The 15,993-nt window shown below is 35.4% G+C and overlaps 1 protein-coding gene across 3 annotated transcripts in view; it reads right to left on the bottom strand.

Moving 5' to 3' along the window:
- The window catches only part of nfixb (nuclear factor I/Xb), a 75,727-nt gene that overhangs the window by 13,591 nt on the left and 46,143 nt on the right, over positions 1–15,993 (bottom strand). For 2 of the 3 annotated variants that reach the window (XM_073848755.1, XM_073848771.1), the window contains exons 2-5: positions 11,792–11,854; positions 7,549–7,623; positions 6,894–7,005; positions 5,339–5,466 (exon numbers count right to left, since the gene is read on the bottom strand). In XM_073848755.1, coding sequence (XP_073704856.1) covers positions 5,339–5,466; positions 6,894–7,005; positions 7,549–7,623; positions 11,792–11,854 — 378 coding nt within the window. Of the gene's footprint in view, positions 1–144; positions 220–5,338; positions 5,467–6,893; positions 7,006–7,548; positions 7,624–11,791; positions 11,855–15,993 lie in introns of all 3 variants that reach the window. The other variant, XM_073848763.1, reaches the window with a different exon arrangement.

Below are 15,993 nucleotides of genomic sequence, written 5' to 3'. Positions count from 1 at the left end.
CTCCGAGCACCGGGAAAAAACAGCAAATCAGAGAGAAGAGCTGAGATGTGTGTGATGCAGCAGAGAGTTTGAAAGACAGACAGAGATAACAGACACATTTCAGTACACATGGTGCATTAGAATATGAGGGTAATGTGGTCTAACCATGGTAAGGAAACTGCACGCCATCGCTTTCGTGTTTTATCTTCCTCTCCTGCATACTGGCCAAATGGTGTTGCACTGAAAAACCCAAACAAGGGAAAAGAATAGAGTTAACAATGACACAGAGAGGGAGAGATTGAGATCATTTGGAGAGATGGGGGAAATCTGGGACCACTGTTGAATCATTATCATACATAATCACTGTACACACTCAAGAAAGCATCATATGCATGAGGTCAAAGACAGTATTGCTCACTATCACCCAGAATCAACCCATTCTAAGTGCACCAAAACAATACAGATCAAAGCCACACGCATCCCACAAACCATCAAATCAGCAGCTAAAACATGAGGGGTGGGGCAGGGTATTAAATTAGCATTGGCTGCATCACAATTCACATTCTATCCATACTTAGTATGCAGTTAAAAAACAAATGTATTGCAGTTTTCCCACCATCCATACTAAGTAGTATTCTAGCTAAAAACAAGTGTCAGTTTGCATACTATCCATATTAAGCACTATTCAATAAAAAAATGGCTGTCGCATTTTGCATACTACCAATATTAAGGATGCAAGATAAAATCAAGTGTATAAGTTGTGCATATCATCTATATTAAGTAGTATGCAAGATAAAAATTAGTGTAAATTTCCATACTATAATATTATTATGTAGTATGCAAGTTAACGAGTGTCACAATTTCCTTAACTAAGAACTCTTTGTTTTAATCAATATGGAAGCTAAAAAACAGTCAATACGCATACTATCCTTAGTAAGTAGTATGCAAGGTAAAAATGTGTCAGTTCTATATTAAGTAGCATGCAAGTGTTACAATTCACATACCATCCATACTAAGTAGTATAGAAGCTAATAATTTTGCATACTATCCATCTTAAATAGTATGCAAACTAAAAAAAGGGTTTCACTTTTCACTTAAAAACGAGTATCAATTTGCATACTACCCATTTTTATTAGTATTATAGCTGAAAATGAGTGTCAGTTTGCATACTACCTACATTAAGAAGTATGTAGGCTAAAAACAAGTGTTATAATTCACATACTATCCATACTTGGTAGTATACAAGCTAATGATTTTGTATACTATCTATATTAAATAGTATGCAACCTAAAAAAAGTTTCACTTTTCACATACTATTCATATTAAGTAGTATGCAACCTAAAAATGAATGTCAATTTGCATTATACTATACATTTTTATAAGTATTACAGCTAAAGTGTCAGTTTTAAGAAGTATGCAAGCTAAAGAAGTATTGCAAGCTAAAAAGAATGTAATGAACGTTAGCTAAAAATAAGTGCCAGTTCAAATACTATCCATAATAAGTAGTATGCAAGCTAAAAATTAGTCTTATAATTCACATACTATCCACAATAATAATAAGTTAACAAAAAGCAAATAAATTTGTATACTAAACGTATTAAATAGTATGAAAGATAATAAAAGAGTGGCAGTTCGAATTAGTGTTGGGTGATATGCTCAATTTTCATATCGTCCTATCGTCAGCCTGTGAGATCGCCGATACACGATACTATCGTGCTAATTTATTTAATGATATGTAAATATGTCAATATGTAATAAATTCCTTATTCGTTTTGTAAGGGTAGTGCATGTGACTTGTGACTAAGTTGTGCGTGTACAGAGCGCTGACGGTAGTTCTATTGGATAGGTTCAAGTTTACTTTCGGTTTCATTCTCTGCTGTCTTCAGGGAGCGGTAAATGTGCGTACGTGAATGTAAATGAATGTATCTTTCTTTACCCGTCATATTGCGATAATGTTACCGCTGTATGTCTGATCTTTGTCATCAGTTCATGTTGTAGTTCAGTTCATATAGAATGTGGAGAAGCGATGTGCGTGTAATTCATGTGCATATATTTAGCGCCATTTTATCGCAACGTAATTCTAGTTAACGCATACAGATGTTACTGAGGTGAATGTTTATGTTTACTATATACAGACGGATTCTCATATATCGTATTTAATTCAGCCTAAACCACATTTTACTAACTCTGTTATCCTAATGACTGTCTACACTTAATCAATGTACACTGTATGATTAATAAATCTCTTACCCATTTTCACTGCACACATCTGCGGCACGACGGGGCTACTCTATGCTTGTGTTTATACCGCGGCAAGTTTCTGAGGCATCCTAGAACCGACTCTCCGCGCTGCAAAGCTAAAATTAGGTGCCTTTTTGACGGATTATAATAATAATCGTCTTACTATCGTCAAAGGCATCAGCAACAGGCGATATCTCTGACTATCGTCGATACACGATACTATCGTCTATCGGCACAACCCTAGTTCGAATACTATCTATATTAAGAAATATGCCAGCTAAAACGGTTGTTATAATTCACATACTATCCATACTAAATAGTATGCAAGATAAAATGAGTGTCACAATTCACATACTATCATACTAGGTAGTATGCTCGACAAAAACAAGTGTACTAATTTGCATACTATCCATACTAAGTAGTATAATGGCTAAAAATGAGTGCCAGTTCGCATATTATCTACATTAAGCAGTATACAAGCTAAAAACAAGTGTTAAAATTCACATACTATCTATACTAAGTAGTATAACGGCTAAAAATGAGTGCCAGTTCGCATACTATCTACATTAAGTAGTATACAAGCTAAAAACGAGTGTTCACATACTATCCATACTAAGTAGTATGCTAGATAAAAATGAGTGTCACAATTTGCATACTATCATACTAAGTAGTATCATGTTGTTCACAATAAGTATGAGAAGTGGGGTGCAGCCAATGCATTTTGGGACATCAAATCTATGGTGGAAGTGTTTTGATTTTGTGGCATGAGCACAAAACTATTTATTGCTTTATTGAAGGAATGGTGCATGTTTAATGGTCTGGTGTGAGGATACAGATAAAGATCTACAGTACATGTGACAGCAGCACTGCTCAAATTTTTAATAACCACATTCTGCCCATGCAACATGACAACAAAGCTGTCTTTTCACACTTACAAAAAAGGATACCATGGTAACCATAGTTTCCACAAAAAATGAGTTACAGTATGAAGTAATTTTGGATTTTTCATCAGCTTAAATTAAGTACAATCCAACTATATTTTGGCAGACACTATGGTTAGCATTGTAAAAGATTTTAATGGAAAAAAAAAAAGAGAAATGATGTAGAACAATACAAATAAAAGACAAAAAATACAGCACTATAAAGAAGAAAGAAGAAAATTGTCAACTCAACCAGAGGTCCCCAGCACAAATTTTTTGATTTTGCTAATATTTATTCTGAAGAAAGATAGACATGCATAGTGATGAAAGCCAAAATATTAAATGTCATGGATAAATAATTACTGAGTAATCCTCTATTTTGTAGAGGGAGGTCAAAATGACAATTTTCACCTTAGATTCAGAGTCAGAGTAAATAGTGGGAAACAATATACAATTCTAATTTCAACATCTCATTGAGATTCCCATATCTCTAGGACTGAATGATGTAGGATCTTTAAATTAAGATTCTAAAAGAAAAGTTTATGAAGAACTAGAATCTAAAATCATATTGTGATATCTGTAATACTTCATGAGTTATAGGCATGTCAACTTTGAAAAAAATAATATTTATGGCACTCAGACTGGTATGTTACTGTAAATCAGAGCTGCTCAACTCTGTTCCTGGAGATCTACCTACCTGAAGACTTTGGTTCCAGCCCTGCTCCAACACAGCTGCCTAATTATCAAGTGCTACTTAAGAGATTAATTAGCTAGTTCAGGTGTATTTGTTCAGGGTTGGAGCTGAACTTTGTAGGATTTGTGATCTACAGGAACAGAGTTGGGCACCCCTGCTGTAAATGCACTTGTCTTGCCAGAATGAAACAAGAAATGAGATCTCTAGTTTTAACGTTATTTGTTCTTCAGACATTCCTTTTTAAAAGAAAATAAGTATTGCATTTTTTTCAAACTGACCCACATTTGGTTTTGACCACTGAAAATGTCCACATTTTAATGATTTACTCCTGGAGCCATATTGAAATTCCAATATCTCTGGAACCAAATATCATAGGGCTTTAAAAATAAAGATGCCAAAAGAAAAGTTTATTAAGACCCAATATCTAAAAGAGCATTAAAATACATTTAATACTTCTTAAGTTACAGGCATGCGAACTTTTGGAGAAAAACTTGAAAAAAAAAAAAAAAAAGTGCTGTTTCCCCATTCACCATTGTTACACATAATGCAACAAAGATTGCTGAAGTCAACATATTTTACTAATATAACTACCAATCTCCGTGTAAAAATAAGATAATGTTGCTGCCATCTTTCTGAAGTCATTTTACCCCCCTGTAACTTGACTCTGAATCTAAAGTGAAAATTGACATTTTGACCTCCCTCTACAAAATAGTGGATTACTCAGTAAATATTCATCCATGATATTTATTATTTTGGCTTTCATCACTATACATGTCTATCTTTCCTAAATAAATAAATAAATATTAAAATAAATATTAGCAAACTAAAAATTTGATCGGGGGAAGTTTTTGAAATTTTGATTTGACACGGAATGGCCCTACAGTCAAATGGTCTAGTTTATATAGAATGCAATAAAATCTATATCTGACAAAATCTTTGACAATATTTTAACACAATTGTCTTCACTTTTATATTTGGTTAAAACTAACAAGCTGTTTAGTTGTCATAAATATCAATACAATGTACACAAGAAAGGAAGGCAGTTTCTTGTATTCTTTAGTGCTTATGGCTATCTGATCACAACACTATCCGATGGTTGTCCCTGTCTTATTTATTCCTCCAGTCTATTGAGATATGAGAAGCTGGTGGGTAAGCACAGAGGAGAAGAACTAGAGAGAGCAAGAGAGATATTTATGGGTTGATGGATAAAAGGAAGGACAAGAAGTGAAGGAAAAGTCTGGTCCTTCACACAGCTCTCCTGTCCACTTTTTCAGTGCTAACTGGATCTGATAATAGATTTTGAAATTAGTCAGTGTAGATGACATATTTGTTGTGCTGACACAAAGTCAGCACAAGTATGGCACCTACTATGAGTACTCTATGTAGGCTTTGATTGGTGCAAAACAAAATAATCAAATCAGTTTTCAACAGCAGATGTCTAGTTGAGTGGAGGTCAAGCAGAGCGTGTGAAGAGCCAGAAGGCTACTGGGTAAAGCGGCCATACCTGCATCAACATCATTGGGCCAGCCGCTGGGCTGGGACGCCCCCGGGGCTGGAGAACGGCCCGAATAGAAGACATCGTCCACCGGGCTCTCCATCTCACTGTCATCAATGGATTTGCGTTTGTTGGAGCTGAAAGAGAAGAGAAAAGTGAAGGTAAGTGGGGATTTTTAAGTGACGTCTAGAAGGTTTTCATGTTGTGTACTGAGAAATTTAGAAACTTAGATTTGGAGAAATGTAGCATTACATCACTTGCTCACCAATGGATCCTCTGGAGTGAATGGGTGCCGTCAGAATAAGAGTCCAAACAGCTGATTTAAACATCACAATAATCCACAAGCAATCCACAGCACTCCAGTCCATCAATTAATGTCTTGTGAAGTGAAAAACTGCATGTTTGCAAGAAACAAATCCATCATTGGGACTCTCATTCTGACGGCACCCATTCACTTCCATTGGTGAGCAAGCGATGTAATGATACATTTCTCCAAACCTATTCTGATGAAGTAACAAACTCATATACATCTTGGATGACCTGAGGGTGATTAAATTTTCAGCAAATTTTTTTAACTATTCCTTTAAATACAAATGATTACACTATAAAAAAATGATAACAGTAAATTGTAAGCTTAAAATCATCAGTGATTCAAAAGCATGGGTTATCTTAGCAGAAGGAGACATTAGATGAGCAAAGACAGCAGAGTAAGACAGCAGAGCTTGAAGTGAATCAGACTACAGGAAGTGTGGAGTACCTCCGCGGGAGACTGGCATACAACTCCATCTCAGTCCTGCAGCGTTTGAAACATGACGACAAGGCGAGAGAGAGAGAGAGAGAGAGAGAGAGAGGGGACAGGAGAAGAGAAAGATAAAGAGACAAAAATGACAGCAATCAAACAGACAAAGGTGAGAGGCAGAGAAAAGTGCAGGATATAAGATAGACAGAAATATATACAGACAAAGAGGAAAGCAAGAACGTGTGAGTGCTAGCAAACATGAATTCATCTACTAAATTAGAGACAGATCAACTAGTAAAGCTGGTTAAGACATGCAAGAGTTTATTAGTATTTATTAAAAATGAACCAGAGCCTGGGGGACAAAAATGCCTCAGAAATTCAAAATGTTGAACGAATCTAATTATTCTTATGAATTTTTATTAAATACATATAGTTTATTTAGTAATTCAATTAAATGTGTTTTACATAAATGTAAGAGTGCAATTGGAAAGTTTTGGGGGGGGGGAGAAAAAAACTTTCATAAAATTGAATAAGAAATGCCTATGAATATTAACTATAGGAATCAACAGCAAAAATAAAATAAAATAAAAGGGACATGTGGGAAAAAATAGACATTTTTATCATTTCATGTTGCTTTCTAAAGAAAAAGAAATTATGAAATTGATAAGAAGTAAATATGCCGATATCATTTTATTTTATATTTATATTTTAGAAAGGAGCGCACTTTCATTTGCCATCAAAAATGCCAAAAATAAATAAATAAATAAATAAATAAATAAAAAATAAATTCCTGGCATAGAATGAAAGGAAAATGAGTGTGTGTACCTGGTCGATGGCGTGGACGTAATGGAGCGACGACCCAGGTTGATGTTGTAATATCCTGGACTGTCAAGGTCGGCCAGAGAGAAATTGGGTCCGGTTGCTGTGGCAACTGGTGCTGAATTAGACACAGACAGAGAGAAGTCAGATTAATCAATCCCATCATCCATCTTTTGTTCTCATGACAACATAAAACTTTTCTTCATCTCAGATTCAAGCATAATGGAAATCACTGAAGGCTGTCCAATAAGGAGTTTATAGAAGTCCTTTTAGTTATTATTCTCTTTTCTCATTTGTGATTTATAAAGAATGAATACTTTTATTCAGCAAGAATGAAGCAAATTAATCATAAGTGACAGGAAAGACATTTATAATGTTACAAAACTTTGTTCTTTTGTAACTTCTACAAAAATATTAGGCAGCACAGTTGTTTTCAACACTGATGATAATAAATGTTCCTCAAACAGCTAATGAGCACATTACAATGATTTCTAAAGGTGATGATTTCATGTGACACTGAACTCTGGAGCAAGTTTTTATATATTGTTTTATTTCTTTGGTTTTAATTTAATTGGTTTGTCACTGCAATGATGATTTTTATGAGGTGTAGTAATAAAAAAGCCTTAGTTCCGATCAGAAAGATGCTGCTCATGTGACTTACTCTGTGACACACGGACCAACTCCGCCACGTTCCAAACACCTGACGTCACGAAGCAGTCCTGGAAACTCAAGTGCCCTGAAGAGAAAAAGAAAAAGGCCAGAAATGAAAACACACTACACCGACAAATTACACAGAAAAAATTTTTTTAAAAAAATCCCCGTATTTACTCATCTGCACCTGTCAAACACACGCACACACAAAATAAACAAGGCTCAATTGTCATAAAAAGGCCGGGAGCATATAATTACAGTCATCGGTTGGCATATGTTCTCCATCTCGAAGGAATAACAGGCTACCCCATACTTATGGTTAACTTCAACCCAGCACTCCACTCTCAGCTAAAACTTAATGAGGACACTAAAAATGCTTTATGTCACACTTAAGTGTGTGTGTGTGTGCGATGCTGCATACAAATATACAAACGTATTTGCTCTCGCTGTGCATATGGGCTTTCAATATGTACTTTTGTGTGTGTGGGCAAAACGGGTGAATGAGCCATGCTTCCACACCCATCTGTAGTGCTGGCTGAGGTCAGCGTGTGTGAGCGTGTGTGTGCGTATGTGTGCCGGTTAACCGCAGCGAGGCCGGCGCATGAGCTCAGTGTCGCCCGCGCAGCAGCCATGTGGTTCCCATCAGCCAATCACCGAGTGATTTATGAGCGTTCCGCCATTCTCCGTCACAGCCGGCCTAGCAACACTTTACTATAATAAACTCTGATGGAAATCGCTTTCGCGGAGAATCCGCGTTTGTGCGAGAGACTGGCGTGCGTGTGACCTTATTAACGTAAATAAAACGGCTTACGGTATCAATCGGCCAGTATTTGTGCGTTCGGAGGTCCGTGGAGAGCGCGGCTCACCCACAGATCCATCTGCTGACTGGCAGGCAGAGTGGAAAATGGTGGCTGACGCGTTGATTGGGTAGTGTAGGGATTTCATCACGCCGTTTCCACCAGTGCTAACCAGAGCTTGCTCGCTCACGGCCTTTAATGACAACTTCAGATGTGATTCTAGTGAGTTTAAGTGGGCTGCTTCTTGAACAATCAGGGCTTTTCAATCGTTTTTGCAGAATTTGCAGGTTCAGCAGAGAAAGAACCATTTTTGGCTGCCAGAAAGTAAGAATAATGACTCTTTAGTTATAAATGAATAATGACTTTAGTTCTATTAAGAACAGTTCAGTGAACAGTTTTAGTGTGATCATCTAAATAACTTTTTTTTTCCACTTTTGTGCAATGGGATGTTCTTTGTGGAATAATAATGCCAATAAAGAATGTTTTTTTTTTTAAATAAAGGTTCCAAAAGTTCTTCATGGAACCATAGATGCCAGGCAAAGAACAAACCTTGTAGAATAATCATTTTTGGGGGGGGGGGGTCAGAAAGTACAAATAATGACTTTGGAGTGCAAAAAAAACATTTTAGTTTTAATAAGAACTGTCCAGTAAACAGTTCTTAAAAGAACCATTTTGTGTGTGAGTGTTAGTGTGTGTGTGTGTGTGTGTGTGTGTGTGTGTGTGTGTGTGTGTGTGTACCTGGTATTCATCACGTTATGGTGACTAAATGTCCCCACAAGGATAGTAATACCAGTAGATTTTGACCTTGTGGGGACATTTCTCAGGTCCCCATGAAGAAACAGGCTTATAAATCATGCACAATGAGTTTTTTTGATGAAGTAAAAGTGCGCACAATCTCCTGTGAGGGCTAGGTTTAGGTGTAGGGTAGGTGTAGGGTGATAGAAAGTACGGTTTGTACAGTATAAAAACCATTACGCCTATGGAATGTCCCCATAAAACATGTAAACCCAACGTGTGTGTGTGTGTGTGTGTGTGTGTGTGTGTGTGTGTGTGTGTGTGAAGAACATCCAGAAACTTTTTCCACTACAAGGAACCTTTTGTGCAACGGAATGGTTCTTTATAGAATAATAATGCAAATAGAGAATGTTCTTAAAAATAAAGGTTCCAAAAGTTTCATTTTTAGTTCTCCCAAGAAGCTCTTAAAAGAATCTTTCTTTTCGTAGTGTGAAGAACTTTTTATTAATCTGAATAATTTATTTGTAGAATGGAGTGGTTCCATGGATTTTTAAATTTCTTCATGGAACCATAGATGCCAGTGAAGGTTCAGCAAAGCAAGAACCTTGTAGAAAAATAAATTTTGGGGGTCAGAAAGTATGAATGACTTTGCAAAACCATATTAGTTTCTACTAAGAACTGTTCATTGAACAGTTCTTAAAACCTTTTTTTAGTGTGAAGAACATCCAGAAACTTTTCACTATAAGGAAACTTTTGTGCAATGCAAAGGTTCTTAATGAAATCATAATGCCAATAAAGAAAAAAACAAATTCCAAAAGAAGCTTTCAGTTAAAGGTTCTTAAAAGAATCATTCTTTTTTTTTTTTTTTTTTTTTTTTAGTGTGAAGAACATTTCAATAATCTGAAGAACCTTTTGTAAAATGGAATTGTTCCGTGGATTTTTAAAGTTCATCATGGAACCATAGATGTCAGTGAAGGTTCAGCAAAGAAAGAACCTTGTAAAAGAATCATTTTTGGGTGTTAGAAAGTACAAATAATGACTTTGGAGTGCAAAAGAACCACATTTAGCTCTACTCAGAACTGTTCAGTGAAAACAGTTCTTAAAAGAACCTGTTTTTTCTTTTGAGTGTAGAACATCATTAAACTTTTACCTCTACAAAGAACCTTTTGTGCAATGGAAAGGTTCTTCAAAAAAGAACGTTCTTAAAAATAAGGGTTCCAAAAGTTATATTTTTAGTTCCCTAAAGAAGCTTTCCATTAGAAATTCTTAAAAGAATAATTCTTTTCTTAGTGTTACAACATTTTAACAATCTGAAGAACCTTTTGTAGAATGGAATGGCTCCATGTATTTTTAAGGTTCTTCATGGAACCAAAGTTGCAGATAAAGAACATTTATTTTTAAGAAATAATTTTAAGGTTCTTCATAAATTGAAACAATGTCAAACAAAATTAATCAATATTTACTCATGCTCATGTTTTCCAAACCTTTATGACTGTCTAATGTCTGGTTGACATTACTTCTTTCAAAGTGAGCAGTGAGAACTTTCTGCCTAACATTACCTTTTGTGTTCCACAGAAGAAAGTCTGGAGTCTGGAAAGATTTGAACACTCTTAAAATTAACAGTTCTTTATTTCTACTATTGTTCCATTAAGAACCTTTCCACTGGAGAAAACATTCTTTGTGATGGAAAAAAAAAAGGTTCTTTAGATGGTTAGAATGTGCTTCACATTATGAAAAAATGCACTGTAAAAATCAAAACTCAACTTGAGGACTTATGGAAAATATTGTTGTATTAATTTAAAGTTGGGCAGTAGTTTCAACAAACAAGTTCTACAAACTCAAAACTAATGTTCCTTCTTATTCAAGTTCAATAAGCTAGCATTTTAAGCAAAGCTGTGCATGAATATTACTTACAGTAATAGTGATGTAGAATTTTAGAGTTAGTCAAACTTGTATTTCAATTTGTTTAGCAAACTGAGAAAACATACCGAAAATAAATACTTTTGAAACAGAGTTTATCTGACAAAAAGGAAGTCAAATTTTTTATGATGTGGTTCTTTTAAGAATCTTCAACTGAACAGTTCTTTGAAGAACCAATAATGTTTCAAACATTCAGACAGAACAACCTTAGTGTTAAGAACATTTCAATAATCTGAAGAACCTTTTGTGGAATAGAATGGTTCCATAGATGTTAAAGGTTCTTCATGAAACCACAGATGGCCATACCTTTGTTTTTAAGAGTTAATGTAATGGATCTTCATAAATTAAAACAGCGGTAAACAGAATGCATCATATTTATTCATCCTCATGTTGTTCCAAAATTGTATGACTGTCTAAATAACCTTCTGCTAAACAAAAGTCACTATTAAGGTAAGCAGTAAGAACCTTCAGCCTAACACCTACCTTTGTGTTCCACAAAAGAAAGTCTGCCGTTTGGAAAGATTTGAACAAAAATTAAAACATTCTTTATGTCTACTACGGTTCTATAAAATGGAAGTTGCATTTTTATAGTGTGGTTCTTTAACTCATCTGTTCTTTGGAGAACCAATAACTCCTTTTTGATTCCTCCAGACACCTTTATTTAAAATTCAAATGAATTTGAGTAAATGAAGACTTGAATTTCTGGGTTGAATAGCATTAGGCTGTAAAAACCTTTTGTAACCTTTGAGTGTGTAGTTGTTTGAGAGACCATGTGTGCGATTTTCGTTATGCTTGACCCACCATTGGGCGGAGGCTTGATGTCTGCTTCTCCTTGTTGGTTGGAGTTATCCGATTGTCCAGATTCTGCAAAGCCGACAGAAAAAGAGAGAGAGAGAGAAAGACAGGAGGGGAAAAAAAGAGAGCAGATTAAACATGGGACGGCTGGGTTCAGTCCAAAGGTGCCTGAATCAATTAGCAGATGTAGAACATTCTATATATTCTCTGCCAGCACATATTCAATGTAGCACTGAGACGACACAGCTGGAAATGAGACATGCAAAATGTGCTCCGGTTCTGGATCATTTACATGATATTCAGGCAAAATTTGGACCTTTATATGTGAAATCTGATGTTCTGTCTTGTTGTTAGTTGGTATTTGACGATACAATATCGCTCAAAAGTCTGGCAATGGCAGGATTTTTTAATGTTTATGAAGGAACTCTCTTGTGCTCAACCAAGGCTGCAGTTATTTGATTAAAACACAGTTAAAACAGCAATATTGTGAAATATTATTACAAATTAAAATAACTGCTTTCCATTTCAATATGTTATAAATTTGAATACTTTTCTGTGATGCAAAGCTAAATTTTCAGCATCATTACTCAAGTCTTCAGCATCACATAATCCTTCCGAAATCATTCTAATATGCTGAATTGATGCTCACGAATTATTATAATTAATGTTAAAAACAGTTGTGAAACTGTGATACAGTTTTTTTAAGATTCTTTGACGAACACAAAGTTCAAAACAACAGCATTTATTGGAAACAGAAGTCTTAACTGTCACTTATAATGCATCCTTGCTGATTGAAAGTCATTTCTTTCAAAAAAACCTTTTTGAATTGCAGTGTTTATTATTTTTCATTCTTCAAGTTAGTGAACAAATGCGTAGCCTTAAGTATTCAACACCATCAAATTACACAAATTCTGCCTAAGTAGATAAACAAAGATTCTATTTTATTATTTCAATATAACAAAATCAATATCTAGACATAAAACCACAAAAAAGCCGTTCAACCATGAAACAAGATCTTCAGTCCGGCAATGTAGACCCCAGGTGTGTTAAAAAACACAACTGCAATTGGTCAGTCGGGTCCAAAGAAAAAACACAGTCGAAACAAACTACACACAAACTCCGCTGTCCATTTTAGGCTTGAAGTTGCGCTGCTAATCTAAAATCTATAAATCTGCAAAATACACATTGGAGAGCAGCCTGGTGTAACCCAACTCTGCCGTATAGCTCATAAGATGTAGACAAAGGCTGGTACGCAGCCATCGAGTTGTTTGGACAATGTCTCCGTAGGCTTTTTATCTTAGAAAGTATAGCGATCTTGGAGCGAGACCAGACCCCTGCGGCTGTTTGAATTGGCTGAGACTCACTACCCCCTTTTTTTCTATATGCACTGAGGTTTTGACTAACTATAGATCTTAAGAAGGTCTGCAAGAGTATTGATGAATGTTTCACCTCTTTAGCCAATCATACTTTATGTTTTTAGCATGTTTGCTAGTTGCTATGAGGGTTGCGCATAGTCGCTTACTAGCTTGAGACTCTAGATTTGCCTCGAAATGTAGCAGTAGTGTTGTTTGGCCTTAGCACGCACCGCTTATGATGTGCAGCAACAGAATGTGGTTTGAAAAACCAACACTATACGTTTTGAAGGAAAAAATGAACACGACAGCCCTCTCTTTTTCTTTCTTTTCTCTCTCTCGCACCCCCTCGTTCGCTTGCTGCTGCTGTTGTTGTATGGAATCCTGGCAGCCATCTTAGCGCTTGGCAGCCATCTTAGCATTGGCGGTACCAGAGCATTCCAGCTAGCTTACAAAAGCACCCACACACAGACGCACTCCTCTCAGAGAGAGAAAACCTCTCCACCAACGCGCTATACGCTAAAATGAAGGTTATTTTCAGCTACTTGTGCTAAATGCTAATTGAGGGGGGAAAAATATCGACTGCCATCGTGTTTTGTTCGTAGAAGCGCACGTAGCTGATACTGTGAGCTGATATGTACGTAAATGTGCTTAAATCGACTGGACGTAAAACACTTTAATCAACTTGTGTAATCTCATTTCCTTACAAAAACTACTATAGTGGTACCATGCTGTGGTGATTGAAATGCATCGTTTATTGATTTAAGAGGGTTTTGGGCCTGGTCTTTTATCTCAGTCCACCTAAAAATATGATTAACTCCTACAAATCTGTATTTAAAAAAAATAAATAAATAAATAAACAATAATAATACATAAATAACATTTTTTTTAGCTGTATGTTAATTAATTTGTGACCCTGGACTACAAATCCAATCATAAAGGTACATTTTTTGAAATTGAGTTTTGCACATCATCTGAAGGCTGAATAAATAAGCCTTTGTTAGGATAGGACAATATTTGGCTAAGATACAACTATTTGAAAATCTGGAATCTGAGGGTGTAAAAAAATAAAAAATGTAGAAATTCACCTTGAAAGAGTCCAAATGAAGTTCTTTGCTATGTATATTACTAATCAAAATGTACGTGTTTATATATTTACTGTAGGAAAGCCTACTAATTTTTTTGCATAAAGAATTATCTATAATTTTGACCCATACAATGTATTGTTGACTGCTGCTACAAACATATATGTGCTATTTTGATTTTTAGATTTATTTATTTTTTTTCAGAAATTTTTCCATTTTCATTTGTAATTAAGTTACAGTTTTGGTAATTCTGTTGTGTGATTTGTCATTAAAAAATAAAAAATATGTATATATTTTAGCTTTTAAATACTATATGTATATAGTTTTTTATAATTTATAGTATATTATTATTTGCAGTATTTATTTTTATTGTTGTTCTAGCTGTTTTTAGCATAAGTTAAACTGAACCAAAATGAGAAATGCTGCATTCATTTTTTTTTATGATTTTAGTTTAGTTAACTTTAATAATAAAAAATAATTGCAAATACTTGCTGTACAATTAGATTACAAGAGAAATGTTTTTCTAAGATGCATTAGGCGACAAGTAAACTAATTTTTAAAATTGCAATCTGGCAACCACAGGATGGTGCAGGATGGTACTGATCAAATTTGATTGCATTCTAGACTGTAAAAAGAATTCTAATCAGAATCACTATTCTGTTTAATTTTAGCCCGAGCTACAAATGGATTCTATGAATTCAAAGTGGCCACAATCCAAAATGTTTATCGCCCTCTGGTGGTGTGGATGTATGAAGCGCAGTTTAAGGAGACGTCTCGGATGACCTCCAATCCAATTACATGGCACATTAGTGAAGCTCACTATGCAGAACTGGATGCGAGTGAATGAGAGAGGCCGCGCTATTGGGCACAGACAAAGCGCAGATGAGCAGGGGGCCAGATCATCAAAACTTAAACACACAAAGGAGAGACTGTCCATTATTAGAGCACAGACTCCAGCCTATGGAGTCCAATCAACACCGTTATCAGCATGCAACCACACACACACACACACACACACAGCTACTGCATCCAACAATGTTCATGGTAATCCTTATCTTCTCGGCACACACAGTCAAAGGACCCCTGAACACACCATGCCAAAGATACTGGCCGACACACATGCACACACACGGCGGCAGTGTTTTTAACATTACAAAAGTGTCTTTACAATGGTAGAACACTTCTTGAGTAAGTTTCAAATGGAAAACCATTGTTCGAAAGGGTATTTAAAACTATTAACTATTATTACTCACTTAGCATGCAAATATTCATAAATGACTGCGCTTGTGAGAGGCATTTGCTACTATAATCAAGATTTTGGTTTGTTCTATCTTTGTATAGGTATACTAAATAGGCTTGACCTATAGGATCTCTGAAAGGCATTCTTCAATTATTGCTCATACTTTGTGTTAGTGAGCTGAACATATTTCAAATTTTGAACTCTCAACTTTGGCACAAACTTGTCCTGCACCATTTATGATGTGACTTTTACTAAGCGATGTGCTAACTATGTGTTAACCATTCAATAACCACACAAAACACCCTAAAGATGGCATCACAATTAACGATTTCCAGCTAAACATATCAGTTTTCTAAATATTACTTTGTTTCTAGCAAATATGTTTAAAAAGTATTGTCGCAAACGGGTTCAACATAAATTTGTTGTTTTTTGAAAGTCCTGGGGTTCAATTTAACCCCTGCCAAAAACTTTATCAAAAATCTACAACATACCAAAAGCAGCATAACATCAACCAAAAAACAAAGTTAGATA

This window comes from Garra rufa, chromosome 1 (genome assembly GCF_049309525.1).
Source record: "Garra rufa chromosome 1, GarRuf1.0, whole genome shotgun sequence".
Lineage (NCBI taxonomy): Eukaryota > Metazoa > Chordata > Actinopteri > Cypriniformes > Cyprinidae > Garra > Garra rufa.
Note: the sequence above shows the minus strand (reverse complement) of the source record. Positions and strands in the feature narration are given on the sequence as shown.